At 42.4% G+C, this 26,231-nt stretch overlaps 1 protein-coding gene across 2 annotated transcripts in view; it reads left to right on the forward strand.

Annotated features, from left to right (window-relative positions):
* Positions 1-26,231, forward strand: part of TMOD2 (tropomodulin 2) — a 45,409-nt gene that overhangs the window by 6,071 nt on the left and 13,107 nt on the right. Inside the window, exons 2-7 of one of the 2 annotated variants that reach the window (XM_087427246.1) lie at positions 6,482-6,676; positions 8,477-8,633; positions 12,055-12,177; positions 16,289-16,375; positions 20,891-21,021; positions 23,085-23,192. In XM_087427246.1, coding sequence (XP_087283372.1) covers positions 6,551-6,676; positions 8,477-8,633; positions 12,055-12,177; positions 16,289-16,375; positions 20,891-21,021; positions 23,085-23,192 — 732 coding nt within the window. In that variant the 5' untranslated portion in view covers positions 6,482-6,550. Of the gene's footprint in view, positions 1-6,478; positions 6,677-8,476; positions 8,634-12,054; positions 12,178-16,288; positions 16,376-20,890; positions 21,022-23,084; positions 23,193-26,231 lie in introns of both variants that reach the window. The other variant, XM_087427252.1, reaches the window with a different exon arrangement.

The raw sequence follows: 26,231 nt of genomic DNA on the forward strand, positions 1-26,231 counted from the left end.
GTTTTCTGCTCTGGCTTTGAGACCCCCTGGTACCTTGGCACAACATATGCAGTTTGTTTTAACAGGTACTGTTATGTAGTATTAACATGTTATTGTAACTATTTAATTCATGTCTCTGTCCCTGCTAAACTGTAAGCGCAGTTGGGGCACAGGATATCATGTTTTGTTCACTGCTATTCTCCCAGCAGTGTCTGGAAAAGGTGGGCTTTCCCACCTTTTTGTTTGTTTGTTTGTTGAATTAATATACAAACCTGAGTTTGAATAAAGGATTACATCATCCCTGTCCTCTGGGAGTTTATGGTGTAGTTGGAGAGAGAGCCATATATTTAATGTACATGAAAAGATAATGAGAGAGCAAGGGACAAACACCAAACTGGTGACATGGGCAATGCAAATTTAGGAACAGGAGCAACTTCTGTGGGCTTAGGTGGCCTCAGAAAGTTCCATGACAGAGAATGGAGGCAGTGGATATCGTGGAATGAGCTCTGGACGAGTGGGCTCACCACACCTCTATGAGCTCATTTCCTTCGTGTGACATTTGTTGCACAATATTTGTTGGATGCCTACTCTGGGTCACGACCTGTGCTGGAAGCTAGAATTATAACAGTGACTAAACCTGATACAGTCTCCACCCTCACAGAGATTAGCAAGGAAAACAGAGATAAAACAACGAACTTTAATAAAGTCAAGGAGAGCTCTGATCAAGGGTGTGCTGTGGGTGCAGGGAGTGACTCAGATTTCGTCTGGGGGGGTCCCAACAAGACCTCCCTGAGGAATTGAACCTTGTGTTGAGACCGGAAGAAGAGTAGGATAGCCGTCAGCCAGAGGAGGAGGGCGTAAGAGTGCTTTCAGGAGAGGAAACAGCATAATGCATGATCCAGGAATTGGAAGTGGTCCAGGAGGCTGGAGCCAGGAGGAGATGGGGAGTGCCATGCAGGATGAGGCTGATGAGGATGACAGAGGCCAGGCTGTGAATTTGAACCTTATCCTCAAGGCAATGGGAAGCCACTGGAGAATTTTAAGTAACTAGAGGAGAGTTGTTTAAAGAGATCCCTTTGGCCATTTGTATGGAAAATAGATCAAAAAGGGGTAAAGCTGGATGTGGCAGTGCAGATGGGTGAAGTGGGTGGATACGCAACACGTTTAGGTAAGGACAGGATTTGGTGATTGATGGATGGGGAGGAGACAAGGAAGAAAAGGTATCAAGGATGGCTCCCTGGTTTCTTGGCCAACTTCCTGAAACTGGAAATTCTAGAGGAGGAGAAGCTGTTTGGAAGGAAAGATGATGAAAGTACTTCTGACATTTGCGATGCCTGAGGCAGCCAAGTAGAGATGTTGCTTCAGCAGTTGGAAATATATGGATCTAGCCCTCAGGAACAAACTCTAGGATAAAGATATGGATTTGGGGGTCTTCAGGATATGGATTACAATTAAAACTTTGGAGGCAGTGAGTTCCTCCAGGGAGAACATATAGGGTGAAAAAAGAACTTCTAAGACACAACCTTGCAGCATGCCAGTATTTAAGGTGGAGGAAGAGGAATTGCCAAAGGAGACCAAGAAGGAGTGATCGATCAGAGAAGAAGGAGAAAAACCATCTATGTTGCTGGACTGGATGGTCTTTAAGGCCTCACTCAGTCTGATATTCTGTGGTCCCACAGAGCTGGCATCTGAGACAGGTCTCGGAAGCAGAGCACATGGATAGGCGATGAGAATAGGGAAGGGCATTCCAAGTAATATTACTGTAATGTTACTGTATCAGCCAAGGTCCCAACAAGAAACAGAGGACATACGCAGTCTGGATAATTTGAGGGGATTTTAATAAAGAGGCTATTTACAAAGATGTAGGGAGGGTTTAGGGAATCCAACAAGGCAGCAATCTGGCTCTAGCCACACAAGAACCCTTCACCACCCCCAGGCCTGAAGTCAGCAGAGGGAGGGCAGCTGTACAGAGAGGGCTGCCTGAGAGGAGATGTGGCCTCTGGACCCAGCCTCCCTCTCCCCCTGTCCTCCAATGTCCTGGCGCCTCCTGTTGGCCAAACAGAAGCCAGAGAGCAAGGGAGCCCCTTGATGCAATGTAAATTGATCATCTTCCTGGGGCACAGACCAGGGTGGGGGTGTGGATGTAGAGGGGAAAACAAGATAGCCAGAACAATTATCTTGGAAAATGGAAGTGCAAGAAAGTGTATTAGTTTTCTGTTGCTGCTTTCACAAATTCAGTGGCTTAAAACGATTCAAATTTATTATGTTGCGTTTTGGAGGTTAGAAGTCCAAACCAGGTTTCACTGGGCTAAAATCAGTGTGTCACCAGGGCTGCATTCCTTCCTGAAGGCTCTAGGGGGGAATCTATTTCCTTGCCTTTTCCAGCTTCTAGAGGCTGCCCACATTTCTTGGCTCTTGGCTCCTTCCTCCATCTTCAAAGCCAGCAATGGCATCATTCTGACCCTCTCCTTCTATCATCACATCTCCTTCTCTGATTCTTCTGCCTTCCTCTTCCATCTTTTAAGAGCCCTTGTGATTACAACGGGCCCACCCAGATAATCCAGGGTGATCTCCCTATTTTAAGATTCTTAATCACTCCTGGTCCCTTTTGCCATGTAAAGTAACATATTCCCATGTTCTGGGGTTTAACAGGAGGACATAATTAGGGGCCCATTGTTCGCATACCACAGAGAGTGAATAAACCATTTTGACTGGAAGGGAGGGCTCCCTAGGAAAGTAATGAAGAGAGAAAACAGGAAGTGCAGATCAAAGTCAAATTATGGAAGCTTTGGATGCTAGCTGTCTGAATTTCATTCTGTAGACAAGAGGGAGCCATTATAAGTCCTTAATCAGGGAAGTGGCTTGTTAGCATTATTAAGGAAGATGATTCATCGTGGTGCTCTGGGCAGCTTAGAGGGAAGAACAGAAACCTTTCAAGATGCGATTAGAGTAGTCTAGGTCCTAAGGAACAAAGGTCTAAAACAGGAGTGAGAGGAAGGGATGATGTGAAAAGTGCTGTGCGGTAAGATCTACAGGAGGTGCTCGCCAACTGGACATGGAAAGAAGGCGAAGAATCTAAGGCTGGTCTGAGTTTTGGAAGTGAGTGACTAGTAGATTAATGGTATGCTCTAGAAAATCAAGAGAGCAAGTCTGTTTCAGGGGAAGATGAGGAGTTGAAGTGTAGTTTTGGAATCCTGCAACAGAAATACAAATAGAATCTTATCAACTCTAAGACACCATCAATTGTAAAACAAACCAATATTTTCTATATCACTAAGAAAAAAATGCTGCCAGTTAAAATATGACACATGCCTTCTTAAAAATATAATTTTTACTTTATTGAAAGAGATGTTTTAGACTTACACTAGATTTTTAAAAATCTTTTAATTGACGTAGAATAAATTGCACGTATTTAAAGTGTACAGTTTGATAAGTGTTGACATATGCAGGCACCTGTGAAACCATCACCACAATCAAGGTAGTGAACATATGCAAAACCCGCAGAAGTTTCTTCTTGCCCCTTCGCAATCCCTCCCTCCCCCGCGTCTCTCCCATCCCTAAGCAACTACTGATTTGCTTTCTGTCGCATAGATCAGTTTACATTTTCTAAAATTTTAGATAAATGGAATCATCCTGTATACATTCTTTGTGATGTGGCTTCTTTCGTTCAGTATAATTATTTTGAGGTTCGTCCATGTCCTGTGTGTATCAATAGTCTGTCCCTTTTTCTTTCTGAGTAGGCTCCATTATGTGGATATACCACAATTTGTTTATCCATTCACCTACTAATGATCATTTAGGTTGTTTACAGTTTTTATCTATTACAAATAAAGCTGCTATGAATATACATTGATTTTTTAAGTCATATGTCACCCCTGTGCATATATAAAAAGGGGGAATGCAAGTGAAATGAATTGATTAATATTCTTAAAACTTCTTCACGTTCAGAGTCCAAGTTTTTGAATCACTTTTTGACTCATAGTCATCGATGTCTGTTTTTTTCCCACACAATATCTCCTCTTTGCCATCAAGAGTGGTAATTAAAAAAAAAAATCTGTAAAAGAACTAAAAGGCATTGATGCTGGGCTCTTCAGCCCACTCTGTTATGTGGAACTGGCCTAGTCTGGACCTTCCTTTGGGAGTGTTGCTAAACATACCTGAGTCACCACCTCCCTCACTCCCTCCCCACTAGGTTTTAAAAGAGCGTTCCACTCTCTTTAAAAGTTCCTGGGATTTTTTCCAAATCGCTGATACCCATTCGGCTAGTTCTAAAGCTGGTGCTTTCAATATTTTATGCATATGTAGGCAATGACAAGCACACCTTGACTGCTGCTGAGCCAACAGTAATTATAGGACCATCAATTGTAAGACACATCTCAATTTCAGAATGTTAAGTGTGGGAAACTGTGCAGCTTAGAATCCATTAAGTAGATTAGTTCAACCAAGTCATTTGGTGGCTAAAAGCCTGGCAGATTGAGATCCTTGTCCAGTGTCACATGATAAATTAGTAGTGGCTGGGACCAGAACAAAGTGTACACGATCCAGTTGGTTTCTCTGACTTTAGTGGGGTGGGTTTTGTTTGTTTCTTTTACTTCACTATGGCAACTGAAGCTTAAAAGAAGGTAGGCTAATGAAAGGGAAAGAGAGTTACATTGTTTGTGGAAAAGACACCTAAATAGAAAACCACAAACTTGAACATGGTGGGCAGTTGAATTAACAAGGGGAGGGGAGCAACATTCTAATAGCCCTTCAGTGGCCCACTGCAACTGGTCTCTTTCCATGCCCATTCTTACCATTTGAATTACCTTATTAAAAAACAGAGCTTCTCAGATCATTCCTCTACTTTAAAAATTTGTGGTGGCTCCCCATCTCCGACATAATAAAGCCCAGGTTCCTTGGCAAGCCATATAGGGAAGACCCTTCACAAATGTCTTTTCCTTGTCTTTAGTTCTTTCCTCTCTCCACCCCCATCCTCCCCTCTAGCCACACCAACCATTCGCCAACATATCATGTACTTTCTTATCTTATGCCTTTGTTTAGACTGTGCCCTTTTCCCGGAATGACCCTTCCCACACGTCTACCTCATGGCCTCTTCCTTCAATCCTCAAACTCAACCTCTTCTTCATAGTCTCCCCTGACATCCCACCCCCCATCCAATGACTATTTCCTCGTGTGTTTTTAAACCTACTTTATACGTTACTTCTCTTATAAGACTTATCAAGTGGCATTATCCCTATTTGTGTGTCTCACTGAGCTGTAATCTCCTTGAGGAAGGGGTCATATCTTATTTATCTTTGTATTCCTGGTTTCTAGAACTGTGCCTGGCAAATAGTAGGTATACAGCAAATATTAATTGCCGTGAAAGATCTGATTGATGTTAACACCTCCTAAGGAGAAACATACTCAGTTAAGTACATTGCTATTTCCTAAATGCAGTGTTATCTTGCCAGGGAAGATGTATAAAATCCTCTGCAAGGAGGAAGGCATTGAGTAAAATTTTCTCTTTAATGGAAGTTTAGGCAAGAGGGCATAAAAAAAGGGGGTTGTGGAGTGGGTCCGGTGGTGTAGTGGTTAAGTTCTCACGCTCAGCTTCGGTGGCCTGGGGTTTGCAGGTTTGAATCCTGGATGTGGACCGACGGCACCGCTCATCAAGCCAAACTGTGGCAGTGTCCCATATACAAAATGGAGGAAAGGCTGGCACAGACGTTAGCTCAGGGCCAATCTTCCTCAAGCCAAAAGAGGAAGATTGGCAACAGATGTTAGCACAAGGCCAATCCGCCTCACCAAAAAAGCGGGGGGGTTGAAAGGAGAATGGATGAGGGGAATAAAGAATTAGGGAGGATGGCTAAAGAAACAAAGAGGAAATGGGACTAGAAAGACAGTGGGAGATGAGGAGAGAAGAAAAGAGAGGAAAGAAGTGCAGAGAGTGATGATGTAGCCAGGATTTTAGGATCTTCCTTAGTTTAATTGCAGGAGAGTTACTGGACAATGCTTTCTCACATGAACGTTCCAACCCTCTTTCCTGAATGAACCCCATTTTGTATTCTTCACATCACTCTCTCCCTGAAAAGACACAAGTGTGCTTCTTACAACTGCCTGACAATCAGTGCTTTGTTCTTCATTGTTTTCTCTGGAAAGCTGGAGGAGGCAGAGTAGTTTGGTGGAAAGGCTACACTGGGAATCAGAAGGCCTGGCATGTCCCAGTTCTGGGCCTCAAGCAAGGCACTTAGCCACCTTTACCAGAATCTTCATCTGTAAAATGGAATGTTAACATCTGTCCAGGCTTCCTTTCCAGGTTGTTGTGATGATCTAAATAAGTGAAATAATACATATGAAAACACTTTGTAAGCTGTCAGGTTGCTCTGCAAATGAAGGTAATACTACCTTTTTGTTGAATTATTCGTCCAGTAGAGAGACTCCGTGGGCAGATAACTTAGCCTTGTCTCCTGATAATAAGTCCTGTTTGCAGAAAGGAGATAATAGTATTTTTTCTTATTAGTAGTATTCTGAAGTCTCGGCAAGCTGGCCCATTTAGATGTTCACGGCCCATGAGGAAGGCATGTAAGAAGCCATGGCGCTCCCTTTTCAGAAAGAGCTGGAGAAATACAAGAACATTGATGAAGATGAGCTTCTTGGCAAACTCTCAGAAGAGGAACTGAAACAGTTGGAAAATGTTCTCGATGACCTAGATCCCGAGGTTAGTGTCCTGGGACTGAGCAGCGCGGTTAATGATAGTATGGGATAAATGGTGTGCTTGATCCTTAAACAGTAGTGTAGGAATCCCTTAGCTCCAAATGCAAATTCTGTGTTCTTCTCCTGATTGGTTCTGGGTCACTGACTTTTACAAATTCATGGAGAACCTCAATAGCCACATCTATAATATGATATGGCAAATGTATTTCCCATATACTAGTTTAATGTAACTGGGGAAAAACATTTCCTATGGGTTGAGTAGAGACTGGTCTCACATAGGGAAGAAGAAGGAAAGAGGGAAAGGGAACAAATCTTACCGAGTTTCTTCTGAGTCATACACTCTGCTGGGCACAGAAGCCCTTGAGGTGAATTGTATTATCCCCACTTCGTAAATAAGGAGACAAACTAGGAGAAGTAATGTACCTAAGACCCCATAATAGTAAATGTCAGAGATGGTATTTAAACCCAGTCTTTAACCCCAGACGCAGATCTTTTTTATATCTTATTTCTTTAAAATGCATAAATAACTTGAAATCTTTGGTGATCCTATAACAACGTATCAATTAGAATAACTGTAATCATAATCTCAAGTACGTTTAAGTGGAGCTTCTAATATTTTAATAAAAGCTACGTAGCTGTTGCAGTGTTTGTTTAGCAACCAGTTTCTTCAGCTCTGTTGGTATTATCATAAACTTAGAATCAGAGGCCTCCAAAACGATCACTTTACTGTAAATAAAAATGTCACTAAATATTACTTGTATGATATTCTGATGTGCCAGATACTTTGTATGTTGTGTTTACTTTAAAAAATATAAGTATTCTGTTTTTATTTTTTATTTATTTTTTTTTAATTTTTTATTTATTTATTTTTTCCCCCAAAGCCCCAGTAGATAGTTGTATGTCATAGTTGCACAGCCTTCTAGTTGCTGTAGGTGGGACACGGCCTCAGCATGGCCGGAGAAGCGGTGCGTCGGTGCGCGCCCGGGATCCGAACCTGGGCCGCCAGCAGCGGAGCGCGCGCACTTAACCGCTAAGCGACGGGGCCGGCCCCTGTTTTTATTTTTTAAACTGAAGGGATTTCTTTTTTTTTTTTTAATTTTTTTAAAGATTTTATTTATTTATTTTTCCCCCCAAAGCCCCAGTAGATAGTTGTATGTCTGCACATCCTTCTAGTTGCGGCCTCAGCATGGCCGGAGAAGCGGCGTGTCGGTGCGCGCCCGGGATCCGAACCCGGGCCGCCAGCAGCGGAGCGCGCGCACCTAACTGTTAAGCCACGGGGCCAGCCCTAAACTGAAGGGATTTCTAAGCTTAATCAAGCAGGTATCAATGTCTACCATAATATTCACTTACCTGCTTGGCTGCTTCCCCAGGAGAGGGGATAGAAATAAGAGAGTGTAGCCATATTGGCTCCTTGTTAGTCTCCATAGAGTCTCCCTGCCTGGGAGCACCTTAGGTGCAGACCTGGTCAAACCTAAGTGTGAGCCACGAGGAAAGAGGCCGTCAAGGATGGCTGGCCTTTTGCCGCCACATTCTAGAAGGCAGCTGCAGAAGACTCAGAGACTACTCTATGTTCTGCCTGAGCTCGTTGGGAGCCCTTTTCTCAGCACGGGATGATAGAGCAAGTAGGGCCTCAGAGACATGCCAGAGACCCCAGCCCTCAGCTCACACCCACATCTCTGCACAGGTATCCTTCTTCCTGCCTCCCCCATATACAGCAGGTGAGGGGAGGAGGCAGAGGGAGGGAGGTAACAAAGTATCAGTCAGGCAGACGCCTTCTTTCCCACCCACACCTCTGTCTTGTCAGAGTGCGATGCTGCCAGCTGGATTCCGACAGAAAGACCAGACACAGAAAGCAGCCACTGGCCCGTTTGACCGTGAGCACCTCCTCATGTACCTAGAGAAGGAGGCTTTGGAACAAAAAGACAGGGAAGACTTTGTGCCCTTCACTGGAGAAAAGAAAGGTAAGGACCACAGGGAGTATGTCTTGGGACAGAGGTACTCCTAATGTGCTGTCATGGAGGGTCGAGCAAGGGAACTGACCTGAATGTGGAAAATCAGCCCATGAACTGGATTTACTGTTAAAAAGAATCATGGTTGGTGGATACATGTCAGTACGTATTTGTCCAGACCCACAGAATGTACACCACCAAGAGTGAACCCTAATGTTAACTATGGACTTGGGTGATGATGTCGACGTAGGTTCATCGACTGTAACAAATGTACCACTCTGCTGCAGGGTATGTTAGAGGGGGAGGTTGTGAGTGTGGGGGGCGCAGGGTATATGGGAACTGTCTACTTTCCTCTGTAAACCTAAAACTGCTCCAAAAAATAAAGTTTATTAATTAAAAAAAAGAATCATGGCAGAATATATAGGCTAATTAAATGAATAGAGTGTAATGGGATTGTGTCTCTCTTGCATCCTGGCACAGGAGAGGCACTCAATAAATATGGATTTGGATGAATGTCATCTCTGAGCTTCTATATGTGGCCTAGGAGAGCAGGAGGTCGCTCCTCAACTGGCGCGAGTCAGGGCACTGCTGCCTTCTCTTATGCAGCCTGCTGCCTCTCCTCTGAATCGTGTACATTCGATGGATCATGCACCACCAATAATATCATCTTATTAAGAAAGTAAAGTTAAACAGTGACAAGTTGGGCAAATAACCAAGGATTACCATAGAAATATGGAGCTGTTTCTATGGCAGCATAGTCCCTATTGGACTAATTTAGTTGTGAAAGAAAAAAATAAATTATAATGTCAAATCTTCAGTAAAATCCCAATTAGCATCCAGTATTAGGGTAGTGAGAGAATAGTAAGAAGAAACCTGTTGTCTTCTGTTCTCAGAGTAGATGTCTGAGGAGTGGCAATGGTAAATTAGCTCTTGATCTAGATTAGTCTGCAGATGGTTCATGGGGGAGTTAGGAATGCAAAAGCAGTCTGAGTAATAAATGGGGGATACAAAAATGGTGTAAAGTTGCGCAGTATAGCTTAGGAGAAGGTTGAGAAGCAGCACAATTGAGCAAAATGAGTAGAGAGGAAGTTTTCCAAATAGAGCAGAGGGATCAGGGTGGAGTCTACAGGGCCCCTGGAAGGACGAGCGGATGATCTAGGAGCAGTGGGAGGCGGTCGTGAGGGCCTCAGGAGACGGGCCACACAACCTCAGTTCTGAATGCCATGTGCCCTGGGCACTCAGTTCCTGGGCTACCTTTGCTTCTGCACTGCAGCTCTATTCACTTAGAACTTGCTGTCTGGTTGGCCCCACAGGAATGGATGTGCAGCAGCAGTTGTCCTGAAAGCTGGTAGCTGAGGGCCACCCGTGCACCTAGTGTTTAGAGTAATCCTAACAGTACTGGCAAGGAGGAACTTAGAAGCCCATTTTGACTCTGGACCCAAGATCATCTGAGCCAGAAAGAAAATGCTTCAGGCTACATATACTATGAAAATTAAGTCTGGGATGAGCCCCAGTATCTGAGATGTTATAGATTGCTTGATTTTTTTTTTTTCACTTTCTATCTTCTAGCCATTCTCCCGTTTGTTTCCCAGTGTATTTTCCTTGTGTCTGGGAAATGTAGCAGCTTATGTGATGTCGAGGCAGGAAGCAGGATGATGGTCAATGGTGGTGACCTTGTGGCCAGGATGCCCAAGTCTGACCACAAGCAGTGGTGCCTCTTGGGGTGCCCAGCTCTGCCTGGACCCTGTTTACTTATTCAACCATTTGAAGATCTGGTAAACCATCAGGAAGTAGGCAGCCCCTGTAACTAGGACGTCTCCTGGAGAGTTTTCATGAGAGAGAGTTACTGACTTTGGGTTTGACTCTTCCTTTCCCATGGGAGTGGGGAAGGGCAAGCTAGCCAAGGAGTTCTGGACAGAGCTTGGGTCCCCATTGGCTCAAGCTGGAGCCAGCTATCTATTCTACCCAAGGTGACAAAGAGAAGGCAACGGAGGTGTCTTTAGGGAACTCCAAAGATAAAAATGGAGGAGATCAATTTCAAAGATCATGCCAAGAAGTAAGAACAGCTCCAAAAAAGTGAGAAACCAAGAGTCAAAAGCCGGGAGGAATTGGGAAAGAGTGTGAGTAGGTCTGGAGTATTGCTACGGTGGCTCTGGAGTGTCCTGGGTTTACTTTTATGAGCCATTGCGTGTGTGGGATGCAGATGTGGTGGCCTGGCTGGAAGTTAGGAGCAGGTACCATGCCTTGTGCCATCCTCCCAACAATGTGACCATCAGTCCAGAAGTTTGGGCTGCAGAAGTTTGGGCTGCATAGATATCAACATATTCAGAAGTGAGTAGAGGGCAAAATAAATGGAATCTGACTGACAGGATGAAGTGGGAGATGGTGGCAGAGAATGCGTATGTGGGACACACAGAATTCCTTGCTGTTCACAGACCCCCACAATCTCTCTGACAACTCTGATTTTTCCTTTTAAATTAGGCTTACTTTGGTGTGCTCTAGAGAGGTGGCTTTGTCCCCAGGTCCCTACACTAGTTCAAGTGACCCTAGATATAGCATCTTAGTGATCTACAATCCCAATTTAAGGGGGAAAACTCTGGGGGATCACCAGTTTGTCCCTCAGGAACCCCTGGGGCAGTTTGGATGAATCTGCTCCCAATATTTGCAGGGGCCAAGGCACGAACACAAATAGAAGCCCACATACCATTTTTTATAATTATTTGAAAGCTAACAAACTGTTAAACTATGTTCCATCCTCTTGCAAATACACCTAGAAGACCATTACTCTTGGACTTCCAAAGTTCCACGCAGGGACATGGGTCCATCCTACACTGCTGGGGCTTCACACACCTGTATTTGACATCCCAGTCTACATATCCAAGCTTCTTCCATATCACCCACAGACAGCTTCCTCTTGGCAATGTGACCTGCTCTCAGGAGGATGGACATGGAGAAGGGACTTATGCAGGTCCTGGAAGCAGACTCAGGGCTCTTTGGGCAGGAAATTCCAGGGTCCCAGGTGCCTGGAGTGTGGTCCAGCAGGTGGCCTGTATTCTGGATGGGAATGTTCCCTTGGCCCCATAACCCCCCCTTCAGTGGGTTGGGGGGAGGAGGTAGATTACAGCAGATGAGGGCCATGGCAGGAGGAGTCGGGAGGCCCATGGCAGGCCCCTCTTGTCCGGGTCTAAGGGCAATGCTGCTGATCTCTGTGTTGCAGAATACAGGATTTCCCCTCTCACTTTCCTTCCCTCTAATAGTCTGATAGTGGATTATTGATATTGGCATCATCCCAGCAATTAAGGAATCCCAGTTGGATGTGCAATGGCTTAATGATTCAGCTCTTAACGGCCAGAGCTGCATTGTCCAGTCAGTCTGCTTACACTACAATAAGGCAGCAGCGCACAATGGTTTTTGTTTGTCTTCTGATTTAAAGGGAGAGTCTTTATCCCCAAAGAAAAGCCCATAGAAACCCGTAAAGAAGAAAAAGTCACTCTTGACCCAGAACTGGAAGAAGCTTTGGCCAGCGCCTCCGACACTGAACTCTACGATCTTGCAGGTTAGTCCTCGGCTCTGGGAAACTTTCCTGTCTGGCTCTGTGACCTCTAGACGCGCACTGGCACCCATGGCAGCAGCCTTTGAGTCTCTCCCTAGCTAGTGATTATGATTGTAATTCCAGGTTGGCTTCAGCCATTGTGTAGCTGTAAGACTTGATGCAAGCGACTTAACCTCTCTGAGCAAACATTTTGCTGTATCTCAGCTCTAAAATGTAAAACCACATCTCGGGTAAGATGCCCGAATACTACCCATCCTACAAAACTCAAGAGTTTGAGAAATCAAAGAGAATAAAGAATGGGCCGGCCCCGTGGCTTAGCGGTTAAGTGTGCGCGCTCTGATGCTGGCGGCCCGGGTTCGGATCCCGGGAGCGCGCCGAGGCACCACTTCTCCGTCCAGCGCGAGGCCGAGTCCCACGTACAGCAACTAGAAGGATGTGAACCTATGACGTACAACTATCTACTGGGGCTTTGGGGGGGAAAACTGAATAAATAAAATCTTAAAAAAAAAAAAAAACCAAAGAGAATAAAGAAGAAGGAGTGTTGAAAACTTAAACAATAAATTAACAGCCCTTATGCTTTCTAAGGAGCTTTCACATTTGGCATTTTATCACATTTTATCATCACCAAATTTCCATAAAGTTCTTGCTCTTTCCCACAGTCACTGTTCGATTTTGATTCCCACTAAGAGGTCTGTTAGCCTAACCAGGGAGCAGGAGTAATCTACTGTTACATTCACCCTGTAAGGTAAATCCATATGCAGCCCAATCTGCTCATTTTTTTCTAGTTTTCTTAACAATAACAATAATATAATAATTATTATTATTTGAATTGGTTATACATGCAGATAGAAAAAGGCCAAATAGTACAAAAGAAAATGTAATGAAAGGTCTCTCACCCTAGTTACCCAAGCCTCCTCCCATTTCTTGTATATCCTTCAAGAAGGATTCTATGCATATACCTGCATGTTTGTGCACTAATGGGATGCATTTTTTTCCAAATGGGATGGAAATTTGGATTATTAGGGTCATTGGCTCACCACAGGATAGAGGTGCTTTAAAAAACAGTCCATAACTTTAGCAAGAATTCTCACATTTTTATTCCATTGAAAGACATATGTAATAACAATCTCCTTCCTCCCAGGAGAACCAGCTATGCCTTATTCTAATACCATGCCAGCCATTCAGCTGCATGTTCATTTCTTCCGGGATAATGATATCAGTGGTCCATATGAAGTTCACATATTCAAACCCGTCTCAGAAGTCACTGCAGGAGTTGAGGTACCTGCATCACAGAGTTAAGAAGGTGCTTTGAGGCCGGCCCTGTGGCTTGGTGGTTAAGTGCGCGCGCTGCGATGCTGGCGGCCCGGGTTCGGATCCCGGGTGCGCATCGAGGCACCGCTTCTCTGCCCATCCTGGGGCCGAGTCCCACATACAGCAACTAGAGGGGTGTGCAGCTATGACATACAACTATCTACTGGGGCTTTGGGGGCAAAAAATAAAAAATAAATAAAATCTTAAAAAAAAAAAGGTGCTTTGAGGTGACCAGTATTCTTAGCCTTGTGGTTACTGTCGAGGGCTCTGTTATGGTTACTGCTCCTCCCAAGGGTTGCCTCATAGTCTCTACTGGAATTTCCCAAAGGGAGAATGCAGAGCTGGGCTTGTATTCCCAGGAAATGCCTAAGAAAGGAGGAAGAGAAAATTACCAATCATTTGGAGAATACTAGATCCTGAAATTCATACAGTAAAACCAGGGGGATAATCCCAATAGAAAACTGTCTTGTTCATCTTTACTCAGCCTCCCTCCTTCATCCAGTCCTCCCTCAGGACTCAGGAGGAGGCCCAGCTGGGGGTGAGTGTCAGCATTTTCTCTAGGGTGGCTCTTTCTGGAAGATAAGAGCAGCCCCATGAGCGGGTCGGCTGGCAGGCTTTGAGGTTTAGATAAGAAAGAGTGTCAATGCCCTGCCCATGTTACTGGGCAGATCCGGAGCAGACACACAGTCCATCAAGGGAGCAGCAGTTGACCTCCAAGACAGCACCTTCCAGAGTGGCTGTATCTCAGTATGGTCACCACCCAGAGTCTGGTTCTCAGCTCTGGTCTAGAGATTTGATCTTGTCAGTGCACATAGGAGCAGTCAGATTGGGGCCACGTGGTAGGCACTGACCCACTAGTCAGATTCACAGGAAACAGATAAAACAAAAATTAAAACTTGGCAATGGGAACCAAATTATAATTAGAAGTTGCTTAGTAAGTATGGGGCCAAAGCAAGATATGTTTGTTGGATGGTCTCAGTGGCCTGTGCTTATCAAATAGGGCATCTTCTCCCTAGACAATGCCAGAAACACAGTGACAAATTCTTATTTATTTAACAAGAATTTGTAAAGCACTTAGAACAGTGCCTGACACATGGGAAGTCATTTAATCTTTGTAATAGGTAAAGCATAATTATTATCCCTGTTTTACAGATGGAGAAACTGAGGCTCGGAGGCATTTAGTAACTTCTCAGGTCACACAGGTGGTACCTGACAGAGTCAGGATTCAAACTCTGACTGCTCCTGAGTGCCACTCTTCACCCCTAGACTTTCTGGCTCTAAACATTGCCCTTTCTCATGTGGCTGGCTGCCCCCCTCCTTCTAATATGTAGATTACAGGACAGCTGATGAGGAGCTCAGAGGTGCGCCTCTGCCACCTGTTCACAGGTTATCTGTTCCGGGATCCTTCTCCAAGTGGCCACCTGTAATTTCTCGCGTGTAATTTCATTAGCAAAGGGAAAGCTGGGTGGGCAGGTGCAATTTCAGCCTGCCCAGTGTTCTTTCTCCCCTGGTGCTGTTTCTTGCATACTGTGCTGCCTCCTGGTGCAAGTTCCATGTAATACAGGAGACTCAAAATCTCAGCATGCTTCTCTGACCTTTTCTTGCTGACATCTCTTCTTTTATTTTTTTTATTTATTTTATTTTTATTTATTTATTTATTTATTTTTCCGCAAAGCCCCAGTAGATAGTTGTATGTCATAGCTGCACATCCTTCTAGTTGCTGTATGTGGGACGCCGCCTCAGCATGGCCGGAGAAGCGGTGCGTTAGTGCGTGCCTGGGATCCGAACCTGGGCTGCCAGCAGCGGAGCGCGCGCACTTAACCTCTAAGCCACGGGGCCGGCCCAACAATCTCTTCTTTTATTTGCCACCTTGGGATGCTCTAGACGGGGAAAGGATAGTCCTTTTGGGACTGAGAGATGGGAGAGACCTCTTACACTGAAAGAGGCCCGTGATCTTTCTGCTGTATGCCTCCAGAAAAATAGGTGCCATAATCTATATAATGTTAGATCTTAAAATAGCCTTAGACTCAGTCCTATGCTCACCTTTTACAGATGAGAAAACTGAAGGCTTCAATCTACTTAACTAGGGGGTCCAAGCAGATTTTCAGTAATTGGGGATATAACTAGACCATCAGCCAGCCCTAGTGGTCTAGTGGTTAAGATTCGACGCTCTCACCACCATGGCTTGGGTTAGTTTCCCAGTCGGGGAACCACACCACCCATCTGTTGATTGTCATACTGTGGTGGCTGCTTGTTGCTATGATGCTGAAAGCTATGCCACCAGTATTTCAAATACCAGCAGGGTCACATGGTGGACAGGTTTCAGCAGAGCTTCCAGACTAAGACAAACCACGAAGAAGGACCTGGCCACCCACTTCTGAAAAGAGTGGTCATGAAAACTCTGAATAGCAGTGAAGCATTTTCTGATATAGCGCCGGAAGGTGAGAGGATGGCACGAAAAGACAGCGCAGGGTTCTGTTCTACTTTACACATGTCACTAGGAGTTTGGATCAGCTCGACAGCACTAACAACAAACCAGATCATTGTCCCTCAGAGCCTAAATGATTCCACATGTATGGATGTAGAAAGACGGGTGAAGATTGCTAGTGGTCTCGGAAGGGAGAGGTTTTTATAAGCTCATTTAGTGCTATACATGTACCACACACTATGAAAGGCAAGGGGGATCTGGAGACTTACCTTTATGATATGAAGAATTGTTCTTCGAGGGGCAAATTAACAGTGTGAACATCCTAACATGCCTTCCCAAACTTAATGTTCATTCACTGATTTTCTTTGCTTTCAGCTGTTCTTGGAGTACACAATTTGCTCAACAATCCAAAGTTTGATGAAGAAACAGCCAACAGTAAAGGTGGCAAAGGACCTGTGAGAAGTAAGTTGATGTGGAATCTGTGGTTTTGTGAAACTTGGGAGCCTCCAGGTGTTGCTGATAGGAGAGAGGCCTGTTGACTGGGCCTCCTACTGAATCCAGACTCTGTCACAGGCTTCGAAGGTGGGTTTTTGTCAGTTCACCAAGGATCATTGGACTCTGAGCAATCAAACCAGAATAGAGGGCCGGCCCCATGGCTTAGCGGTTAAGTGCGCGCGCTCCGCTGCTGGCAGCCCGGGGTTTGGATCCCAGGCACACACCGACGCACCGCTTCTCCGGCCATGCTGAGGCCGCGTCCCACATACAGCAACTAGAAGGATGTGCAGCTATGACATACAACTATCTACTGGGGCTTTGGGGGAAAAAATAAATAAAATTAAATTAAAAAAAAAAAAAAACCAGAATAGAATGATCATGGGACCTCTGTCTGGCGGTGTTACTAGTACCAATCAGTGGGTTTTGCCCAGAACATACTCTCTTGGTAGGTCTGTTCAGTCAAAAGATCAAATTTCTGATAGAAAGGTTGCATAGTCAGCACAGAATGCAAACAGAGTTTCATGTTCCCAATGATGTTTTAATCAATTATCATGTCTTAGATAAGTTCCCTTCTCTATTTGATTGTCTTTTTGTCTCAATAATGGATGTGTGTCTTTAGAATTTGAATACCCACTTCCTCCAGAGAACACAAAAGACACACTGGCATGGACTGGCTGGCACAGAAAGTTCCAGATTACTGTCTTCTGTGTCAACATTTCCTGGAGAAGTGTACAGTTCATTAGATTCTCTCACTCATTCGTCAGTCATCTACTAAATACGTACTATGTGTCAGGATGTTCAAGGCTTAGGTACAAAGACAAAAGATGGCCCCTGCCCAAAGAAACTTATTTCTCTGTGGTAGGGATGGACTAATAATTAGGTAATTTTGGTATAGTGTAATCCAGATGCTATGAAAGCTCACAGAAGATCACAAATTTTCTAAGATTAATTATATTTTATTCTCTTTGATGGAGACTTGGGAGATGCTTTCTAGTCTCAGCAGCATATTTATAAACCATCGTTTATACTGGGTAATTTACTCAGACAATGAGCAATATTCCTTTTATTTTCTTTCTGGTTTCTTATGCATACAGATGAAAAATGTTCATCCTTTTTAACTTCAATATCAAAGGGTGACATTCTGACAACACGTTTGCTATTAAAAATCTGGTATATAACTATCCGGGCTTTTATACATACACATACATATGATTAACTTTTCTTTAAGGCTTTGGTTTTTTTAGAGCAGTTTTAGGTTCACAGCAAAATTGAGAGGAAGGCACCGAGATATCCCATAGAGCTCCTGTCCCTCCACATGGTTAGCCTCCCCCATTATCAACATCCTACACCAGAGTGGTACCTATGTTACAATTGATGAACCTACATTGACATGTCATTATCACCCTAAGTACATAGTTTACATTGGGGTTAACTGTTGGGGTTGTACATTCTATGGGTTTGGACAAATGTATAATGACATGTATCCACCATTATAGTATCACGCAGAGTAGTTTCACTGCCCTAAAATTCCTCTGTGCTCCACCTATTCATCTCTCCTTCCCCTCTAACCACTGATCTTTTTACTGTCTCCATAGTTTTGCCTTTTCCAGAATGTCGTATAGTTGGAATCATAGATTATGTAGCCTATTCAGACTGGCTTCCTTCACTTAGTAAAATGCATTTAAGGTTCCTCCAGGTCTTTTCATGGCTTGATAGCTCATTTCTTTTTAGCGCTGAATAATATTCCATTAACTGCATCTACCACAGTTTATTTATCCATTCAACTACTGAAGGACATCTTGGTTGCTTCCAAGTTTTGGCAGTTATGAATAAAGCTGTTATAAACATCATGTGCAGGTTTTTCTGTAGGCATAAGTTTTCAACTCCTTTGAGTCAATACCAAGGAATGTGACTACTGATCATATGGTAAGAGAATGTTTAGTTTTGGAAGAAAACTATCTTCCAAAATGTCTGTACCATTTTGCATACCCACTAGAGAAGTATGAGAGTTCCTGTTGCTCTGCATTCTCGCCGGCATTTGGTTTTGTCAGTGTTCCAGATTTTGGTCATTCTAATAGGTGTACAGTGGTATCTCATTGTTTTAACTTGCATTTCCCTGGTGACATATGATGTGGAGCATCTTTTCATATGTTTATTTGCCATCTGTATATCTTCTTTGGTGAGGTGTTTGTTAAGGTCTTTGACCCATTTTTTAATCAGGTTGTTTTCTTATTGTTGAGTTTTAGGTGTTGTTTATATATTTTGGATAACAGTCCTTTATCAGAAGTGTCTTTTACAAATATTTTCTCCCAATCTATGGCTCATTTCCTCCTTCTCTTGACAGTATCTTTCACAGAGTAGAAACTTAATTTTAATGAAGTCCAGCCTATCAATTCTTTCCTTCATGGATCACACCTTTCGTGTTGTATCTAAAAATTCATCACCAAACCAAAGGTCACCTAGATTTTCTCCTCTGTTATCTTCCAGGAGTTTTATAGTTTTACATTTTGGTCTGTGATTCATTTTGAGTTAAATAAAGGTGTAAGGTCTGTGTCTAGATTCATTTTTTTGGTTTTGGATGTCCAGTTGTTCCAGCACCATTTGTTGAGAAGGCGATCTTTTCTTCGTTGTGTTGCCTTTGCTCATTTGTCAAAGATCAGTTGACTATATTTATATGGATCTATTTCTGGGCTCTCTATTCTGTTCCATTGATATATTTGTATATTCTTTCACCAATACCACACTGTCTTGATTACTGTAGCTTTATAGTAAGTCTTGAAGTCAGGTAGTGTCAATCCTCCAACTTTGTTCTTCTCTTTCAGTATTGTGTTAGCCAACACAATTCTGGGTATTTTGCTTCTCCATATAAACTTTAGAATCAGTTTGTTGATATCTACAAAATAACTTGCTGGGATTTTTATTGAGATTGCATTGAATCCATAGTTCAAGTTGGGAAGAACTGACATCTTGACAATATTGAGTCTTCCTATTCATGAACATGGAATATCTCTCCATTTAGTTCTTTGATTTCTTTCAATAGAGTTTTGTAGTTTTCCCATATAGATCTCATACATATTTTGTTAGATTCATACCTATCTCATTTTTTATTAACTTTTTTTCATATTGTGGTTCTTTTATCAATACATGTAGGTTTACCTCATTCTTTTAATGAATAGCATCTATTATGTGATTGTGCTATAACTTATTTAACCATTTTCACATTGATGGACATTTTGTTTATTTACCATGTGTTGCTGTCACCAGTAATACATCAGTGAACATCCCTAAATATATATCTTTATGTATCAATGCTATTTTTTTCTGTAGATTAGGCTTCTAGATATAGAATTGCTGGGTCATAGAGTATCCACATTTTAAATTTTGATTGACAATACCAAATTACTCTCCCAAAAAGTTTGCACCAGTTCACATTCCCACCAACAATATATGAAGATGCCTTTTCCTCCACATTGTTGCCAGCTCTGAATGTTATCTCTTTTTACATTTTTTTGCTAGTCAAATGGTATCTCATTTTTTTTTTTTTTTTTTGCTGGGAAAGATTCACTCTGAATCTGTTGCCAATCTTTCTCTCTCTTTTTTTTTTCTCCTCAAAGCCCCAGTACATAGTTGTATATTCTAGTTTTAAGTCCTTCTAGTTCTTTGTGAGCCGCCACCACAGCACGGCTACTGACAGACGAGTGGTGTGGTTCCATGCCTAGAAACTGAACCCAGGCCACTGAAGCAGAGCGTGCCAAACTTTAACCACTAAGCCCTCAGGCCTGGCTCTCATTTTTTATCTTAGAGTTTAATTACTTTTTATATTTTTTAGTTGGGTGACAGAAATTCTTCTGATCATATTACTTGTTCATTTTTAACTGGGTTGTCTTATTGATTTGTAGGAGCTCTGAGTGTGTTGGGATATTAACCTTTTATATGTAACATATATTGCAAGCATTTTCTGTTAAATACTTTTGAGAATTCTTCCATTCTTCTTTTCCATTCCTTTCTCTTCCCATACCTTCCTTAAAAGTAAAGCTCCAAAATGGAGATCAGAGGAGGGTAGGGTATGGTCAAGAAACCAGAGGAGTACTAAGGTTTTGGAAAATGAAGAGGCTCATCATTTCATTTTTGCATCTCACATCCTGTGGTTTGGTTATTATAGTCTGAAAGAGGTCCATATAGATTAGCAATAATGGCCCATGGATGTTCTTTTTGGGGTTTGAGTTTGCTCTAGGGCCTCCTCCAATGCAGTCTCAGCCACTGAGACTTCTCACTGCAGTTGAGAACCATCAACCTTTAAAACTGACTCAGAGCTGTACCATTCCCATGACTGCTTAGTTGAGAATAAGCTTACTGTCAGTGATATTAGGGTATTATTTGAATCAGAGCATATGAAAGAAAGGTCATTTTGGAGGAAGTCATCTCTGATTTTGACAGGAGAGCTCTTACATTTTCTTTTTAAAATTAAAACTTTTGTCTTAGATGTGGTCAAAGGTGAAAAGGTCAAGCCTATATTTGAGGAACCACCCAATCCCACAAATGTGGAAGTAAGTCTGCAGCAGATGAAAGCCAATGATCCCAGCCTGCAAGAAGTCAACCTCAACAACATTAAGGTATTTCATTATGATCCTTGTCAGTCACTTGATTTATCGTGAGTGCAGAAAACTTAATGGAGATAACTGATTACCTACTTTCACACCTCTTTGCAATCCTTTGTGTTACTGATTTTGAGGCAAGACATCCTACTCAAAAGAAAAAGTGGGGGCCAGCCCCGTGGCTTAGCGGTTAAGCACGCACACTCCACTGCTTGCAGCCCGGGTTTGGATCCCGGGAGCGCACCGATGTGCTGCTTCTCCGGCCATGCTGAGGCCGCGTCCCACGTACAGCGACTGGAAGGATGTGCAGCTATGGCATACAACTATCTACTGGAGCTTTGGGGGAAAAAATAAATAAATAAAATTATTAAAAAAGAAAAGTTTAGGGCCGGCCCCGTGGCTTGGTGGTTAAGTGAGCGCGCTCCACTGCTGGCGACCCGGGTTCGGATCCCGGGCTCGCACCGACGCGCTGCTTCTCCAGCCATGCTGAGGCCGCATCCCACATACAGCAACTAGAAGGATGTGCAGCTATGACACACAACTATCTACTGGGGCTTTGGGGGGAAAAAATAAATAAATAAAATCTTTAAAAAAAAAAAAAAAGAAAGAAAAGTTTAAAAAAAGAAAAAGTGGGTTTAAAAAAGAGTGATTTCTGAAATTCTTTGAAAAGAATCACAGTACTTGTGTTAAACATAGTGTATTAGTTATCTATTGATGAGTAACAAATTACTACAAAAATTAGAGGCTTAAAACAATAAACCTTTATTATTTCACAGTTTCTGAGTGTCAGGAATCAGGGAGTGACTTAGCTTGGTAGTTGTGGCTGTGTCTCAGATGAGGCTTTAGTGAAGCTGTCAGCCAGGGCTGCAATCATTTGAAGGCTTGACTGGGGCGGGAGGATCCACTTCCAAGATGGCACATCACGTAGCTGTTGGCGGGAAGCCTCAATTTCTTACCACATCGGCCTCTCCATAGGGCTGCCTGAGTGTCATGACAGCCAGCCCCCAGAGCAAGTGATTGAAGAGAAAAAGAGAGAGCAAGCAGAAAGCCACAATGCCTTTTATGACCTATTCTCTAAAGTCACACATCGTCACTTCTGCTTTATTCTACTTGGCAATAAGTCATGTCATTCTCAAAGGGAAAGGAAATAAGTGTGTGTGTGTGCGTGTGTGTGTGTGAGAGAGAGAGGGAAAAAAACACATTGCCTGACGTCTTGTTTTGTTCATTCTCGTTGGGCCAATTTCTAGCATTTAATAATAATGACTGACTTTTATTGAGTACTCAGTACATCTTTTGTTTAATACTCGAAATTCATTATCTCATTTAATCCTTATGGGACTTAAAGAGGTTAAGTTGTCCACTGTCACAGAGCTAGTCTGTGGCACATCTAGGACTCACGTCAACCTCTAGCTGTGCCGCATATTGTCTCCCTCTCCAGTGGTCAGTACTGTGCTAAGTGCTGTAGAAAGGAGACTAAGATGCATTCGGCCTTTATTCTGAAGAACTTATATTAGGAGAAAAACACTAAACAAATAATTACAACACGATGTGGTAAGCCCCCAACAGTTATGGAATTGTGGGTAAGGAAAAAGTTGATCCTGCCTAGGAGAGCCAATAAACAAAGGAGGGAGTATTTCAGCAGGGTCTTAAAAGGTGAGTGGGAATTAATCAGAGAAAAGTACAAAGGAATTTCCAGGCAAAGGGAAAAGCATATCTAAAGGTATGGAGGAGAGAAAGACCATGGCATATTAAAAGAATAACAAGTAGGTCAGTCTGCCTAGAATACAGAGAATGCAAGAGAAAAGGAGGGAAGTGTGGTTTGTGCATAATTTCTTGGTTAGGGTGAACAGAAAGGGGAGGCCAGAATGTCACATTGTGTTAGATTCCCTTAATGGACACTAAGTGGTGCTCTTGGCTAGGGATGGGTGGTTGCTGGAGGATGGGTGCTGACTATCTCTTAGAGGGGATGTCACACAATTAGCCATCTAAACAGATAAAGTATTTAAAAGCTGTGGGTCCTTAGCTTGGGGTGGGAGCACTGCAGAATGTTTAATCAACCATCTGTGTCTTCTCTCTCTTAGAACATTCCAATTCCAACCCTGAAGGAATTTGCGAAGGCTCTGGAAACCAACACTCACGTAAAGAAATTCAGCCTGGCTGCAACCCGCAGCAATGACCCTGTGGCGATTGTGAGTAAAATTCTTAGAAATATAACATGAAAATATTTAATTCATTAGCAACTGTTTTTTTCTTCCCTGAGGAAGATTCGCCCTAAGCTAACATCTGTTGTCAGTCTTCCTCTATTTTGTATGTGGGCCACTGCCACACATGGCCACCGACAAGTGGTGTAGGTCCACGCCCAGGAACAGAACCCAGGCCACTGAAGCATAGTGTGCTGAACTTAACCACCAGGCCATGGGGCTGGCCCTCATTAGCAACTATTTTTAATTTGTTTTATCAAATAATAATTTTTAGAGCTGATAAATTTATTTTCTACACAGTTAATAAAGACAAAATTAGTTATAATGAGACAGTAGAACAGAACCCAGCTGTCAAGCACTTTGAATTAACTGGAATTTTGTTAGCACTACACTTTTACGAGAAAGAAAATATTACATTAGGCATTTACCTAAGTAAATATTTAGATTTTGTTCTGTGCTTAGTACAAATTTTCTGAAACTTTTACATCTACAGTAACATTCTGTCACAATCAGTGGATATTATAAGACCCCCAAATCCTACAGGAACTCAGCACATATAAAAATCTTAAAGCATATTTCATTTTAATCTTTGAAATGGATTAATGTTTCAAAATATTTTACCAACCAAATCTTGAAACATTTTTTATTTTACATTGTTAACCAGAATATGAAAAAAAAAAAAAAACAACCAAAAGCTCTTTTCCTTCTATGCATTTTAGATCATTCAGCTAAATAAGGAAGCCCCTTGACCCAAGTAAATACTACTACCATCACCATCATCAGTGTTATTCCTCCTATTAATAGCTAACATTTCTTGAGCAATTAGTAAATGCCAGCACTGATCTCTGTGCTTTATACACGTCATCTCACCTAATCCTCACTATAATACGATGAGCTATGTACTATTATACATACTTTAACAAATGAGCAGTCTGAGGCTCAGAGAGGTTAATGAACTTTCCAAGGTAACATAGCCAGAAAGCAGCAAAGCCAGGATTCACCAACAGATCTTTCTGGCTCCACAGCCACGATACTTAACTATCAAGCTATGCTATATTTGCACACAGTGCCTCACTATCATACATTTGCTAAAATATGTTACTTATTAGGAGCCTGAGCATCAGCCTGTGGTTCTACAGCATCTAAGCTCAGCCCTTGAATCGAGCTAGAAAAACAAAAGTTTTCTTGACTTGATGATGTGATTTAAAGTAAGACGTCTTTTGGAAGATCTAAAATACCGTTAAAAACAGACAACATGAAAGTCATGACTATCTGTTACAGTGCTGGCACAGAGTAGATGTGTGAAGAATGTTTGTTGAATGAATGTGCCCTCCAGCCTCTCAGCAATAGAGAATATTTCCATGATGACGAGAACAAACTTGAAATGAGCACTGAAAACAGAGGGACTAAGCTACAAAACTGATGTTTTCACCAGCAGTTATTACATATCTAAATTTGTAGGTTGAAAGCAGTTTTGAATCTGAAACCTATCATTAAAATACAAAAAGAGCAGAACAAGATCGTTGGTAATGTGAAATTAGCAATTTAAAGGTTCTCATCTGTTATGTATATGATTTTGTATAATCTCTGCCTTTTAGTAGATTTGTTTTCAATAAAGCAAAAATATTCACAATACGTTTTGTATGTGAGTGACTAAAGGGATGAATAAAGAAATGATTTGTCACTCCTATTTAATATGTTATTTACAGTAAAATGGCAGGCATAGGAATAGTCCATTGTCAACACTACTAGTAAATAATCTACGTTCTACTCTAGGTCAAATAGATAACTTGCTAAGTGAATTAAATAAATTCCAAATATAATAATCTCTTTGATACTGTTTTTAAGGTGACAGCTGTGTGTTGAATGCATACCATGTGACAAGCACACCATACAATTGTGAGGAACAATTACTATCCTTAAAGATATGAAGAGAAGAGCCTCTTTCACCCTCATGCCTACATGGTCCAGCGCTCACCTGGCTGCCCCCAGAAGGTTCCCCTTTCACTATGCCATTGTCAGGAAAGAACTTTTCTGTAGGTTGAAAATTGGTTCATTACCCCACAGGCAATAGAGATCTTCACACTGGGTTTATGGCTGAACAACTCGCTTTTGAGAAGTAAAAGTCAGCATTAAAGCAAAGAGCTTCAAGAGACTTTTCTATTTAAGGTTGAGAAACAGATTCAACTAAGCACTTGCCGGATTATGGTGAACGTAGACCAGCTATGTGTGTGTGAGATGGCATTATTCCCATTTTACAGATGAGGCAACTGAGGCTCAGAGAGGTTGAGTAACAACTAAGATAACACAGCATGTGGCCAAGCCAGGAAGCAAATTTAAATGACCTGTAATCAAGTTCAGTTCATCATGCCCCAAGCACTTCCATATAACCACATCTGTAGCAGTGAATATTAATGGAACTTGCCCCCACTGAATGCTAATGTAGAGAAAAGGCCCAAATTTGTAAAAAATGATATTGTTATTAACAATGATGCCACGGAAAAATCAAGAGTTTAGGGGGCCGGCCTGGTGGCATAGCAGTTAAGTGCACGCACTCCGCTTCAGCAGTGGCCGGGGATTTGCAGGTTCGGATCCTGGGCGTGCACTGACGCACCGCTTGTCAAGCCATGCTGTGGCAGCGTCCCATATATAGTAGAGGAAGATGGGCACAGATGTTAGCCGAGGGCTCAATCTTCCTCAGCAAAAAGAGGAGGATTGGCATCGATGTTAGCTCAGGGCTAATCTTCCTCACACACAAAAAAAAAAATCAAGAGTTTAGGACAGCACTGTCCAATAGAAATAAAATGTAAGCCACATGTATAATTTTAAGTTTTCTAGTAGCACATTAAAAAACAAAAAGAAATAGGTGAAATTAATTTTAATATTTTTTAAACCAATACATCCCAAATATTATCATTTCAAAATGTAGTTTGAAAATGTCATGAGGTATTTTACATTATTTTTTTCATGCTACGTCTTTGAAATCCAGTGTGTGTTTTATATTTCCAGCACGTCTCAATTCAGACC

This window comes from Ceratotherium simum, chromosome 3, assembly GCF_057802395.1.
Source record: "Ceratotherium simum simum isolate JZ-2026a chromosome 3, ASM5780239v1, whole genome shotgun sequence".
Lineage (NCBI taxonomy): Eukaryota > Metazoa > Chordata > Mammalia > Perissodactyla > Rhinocerotidae > Ceratotherium > Ceratotherium simum.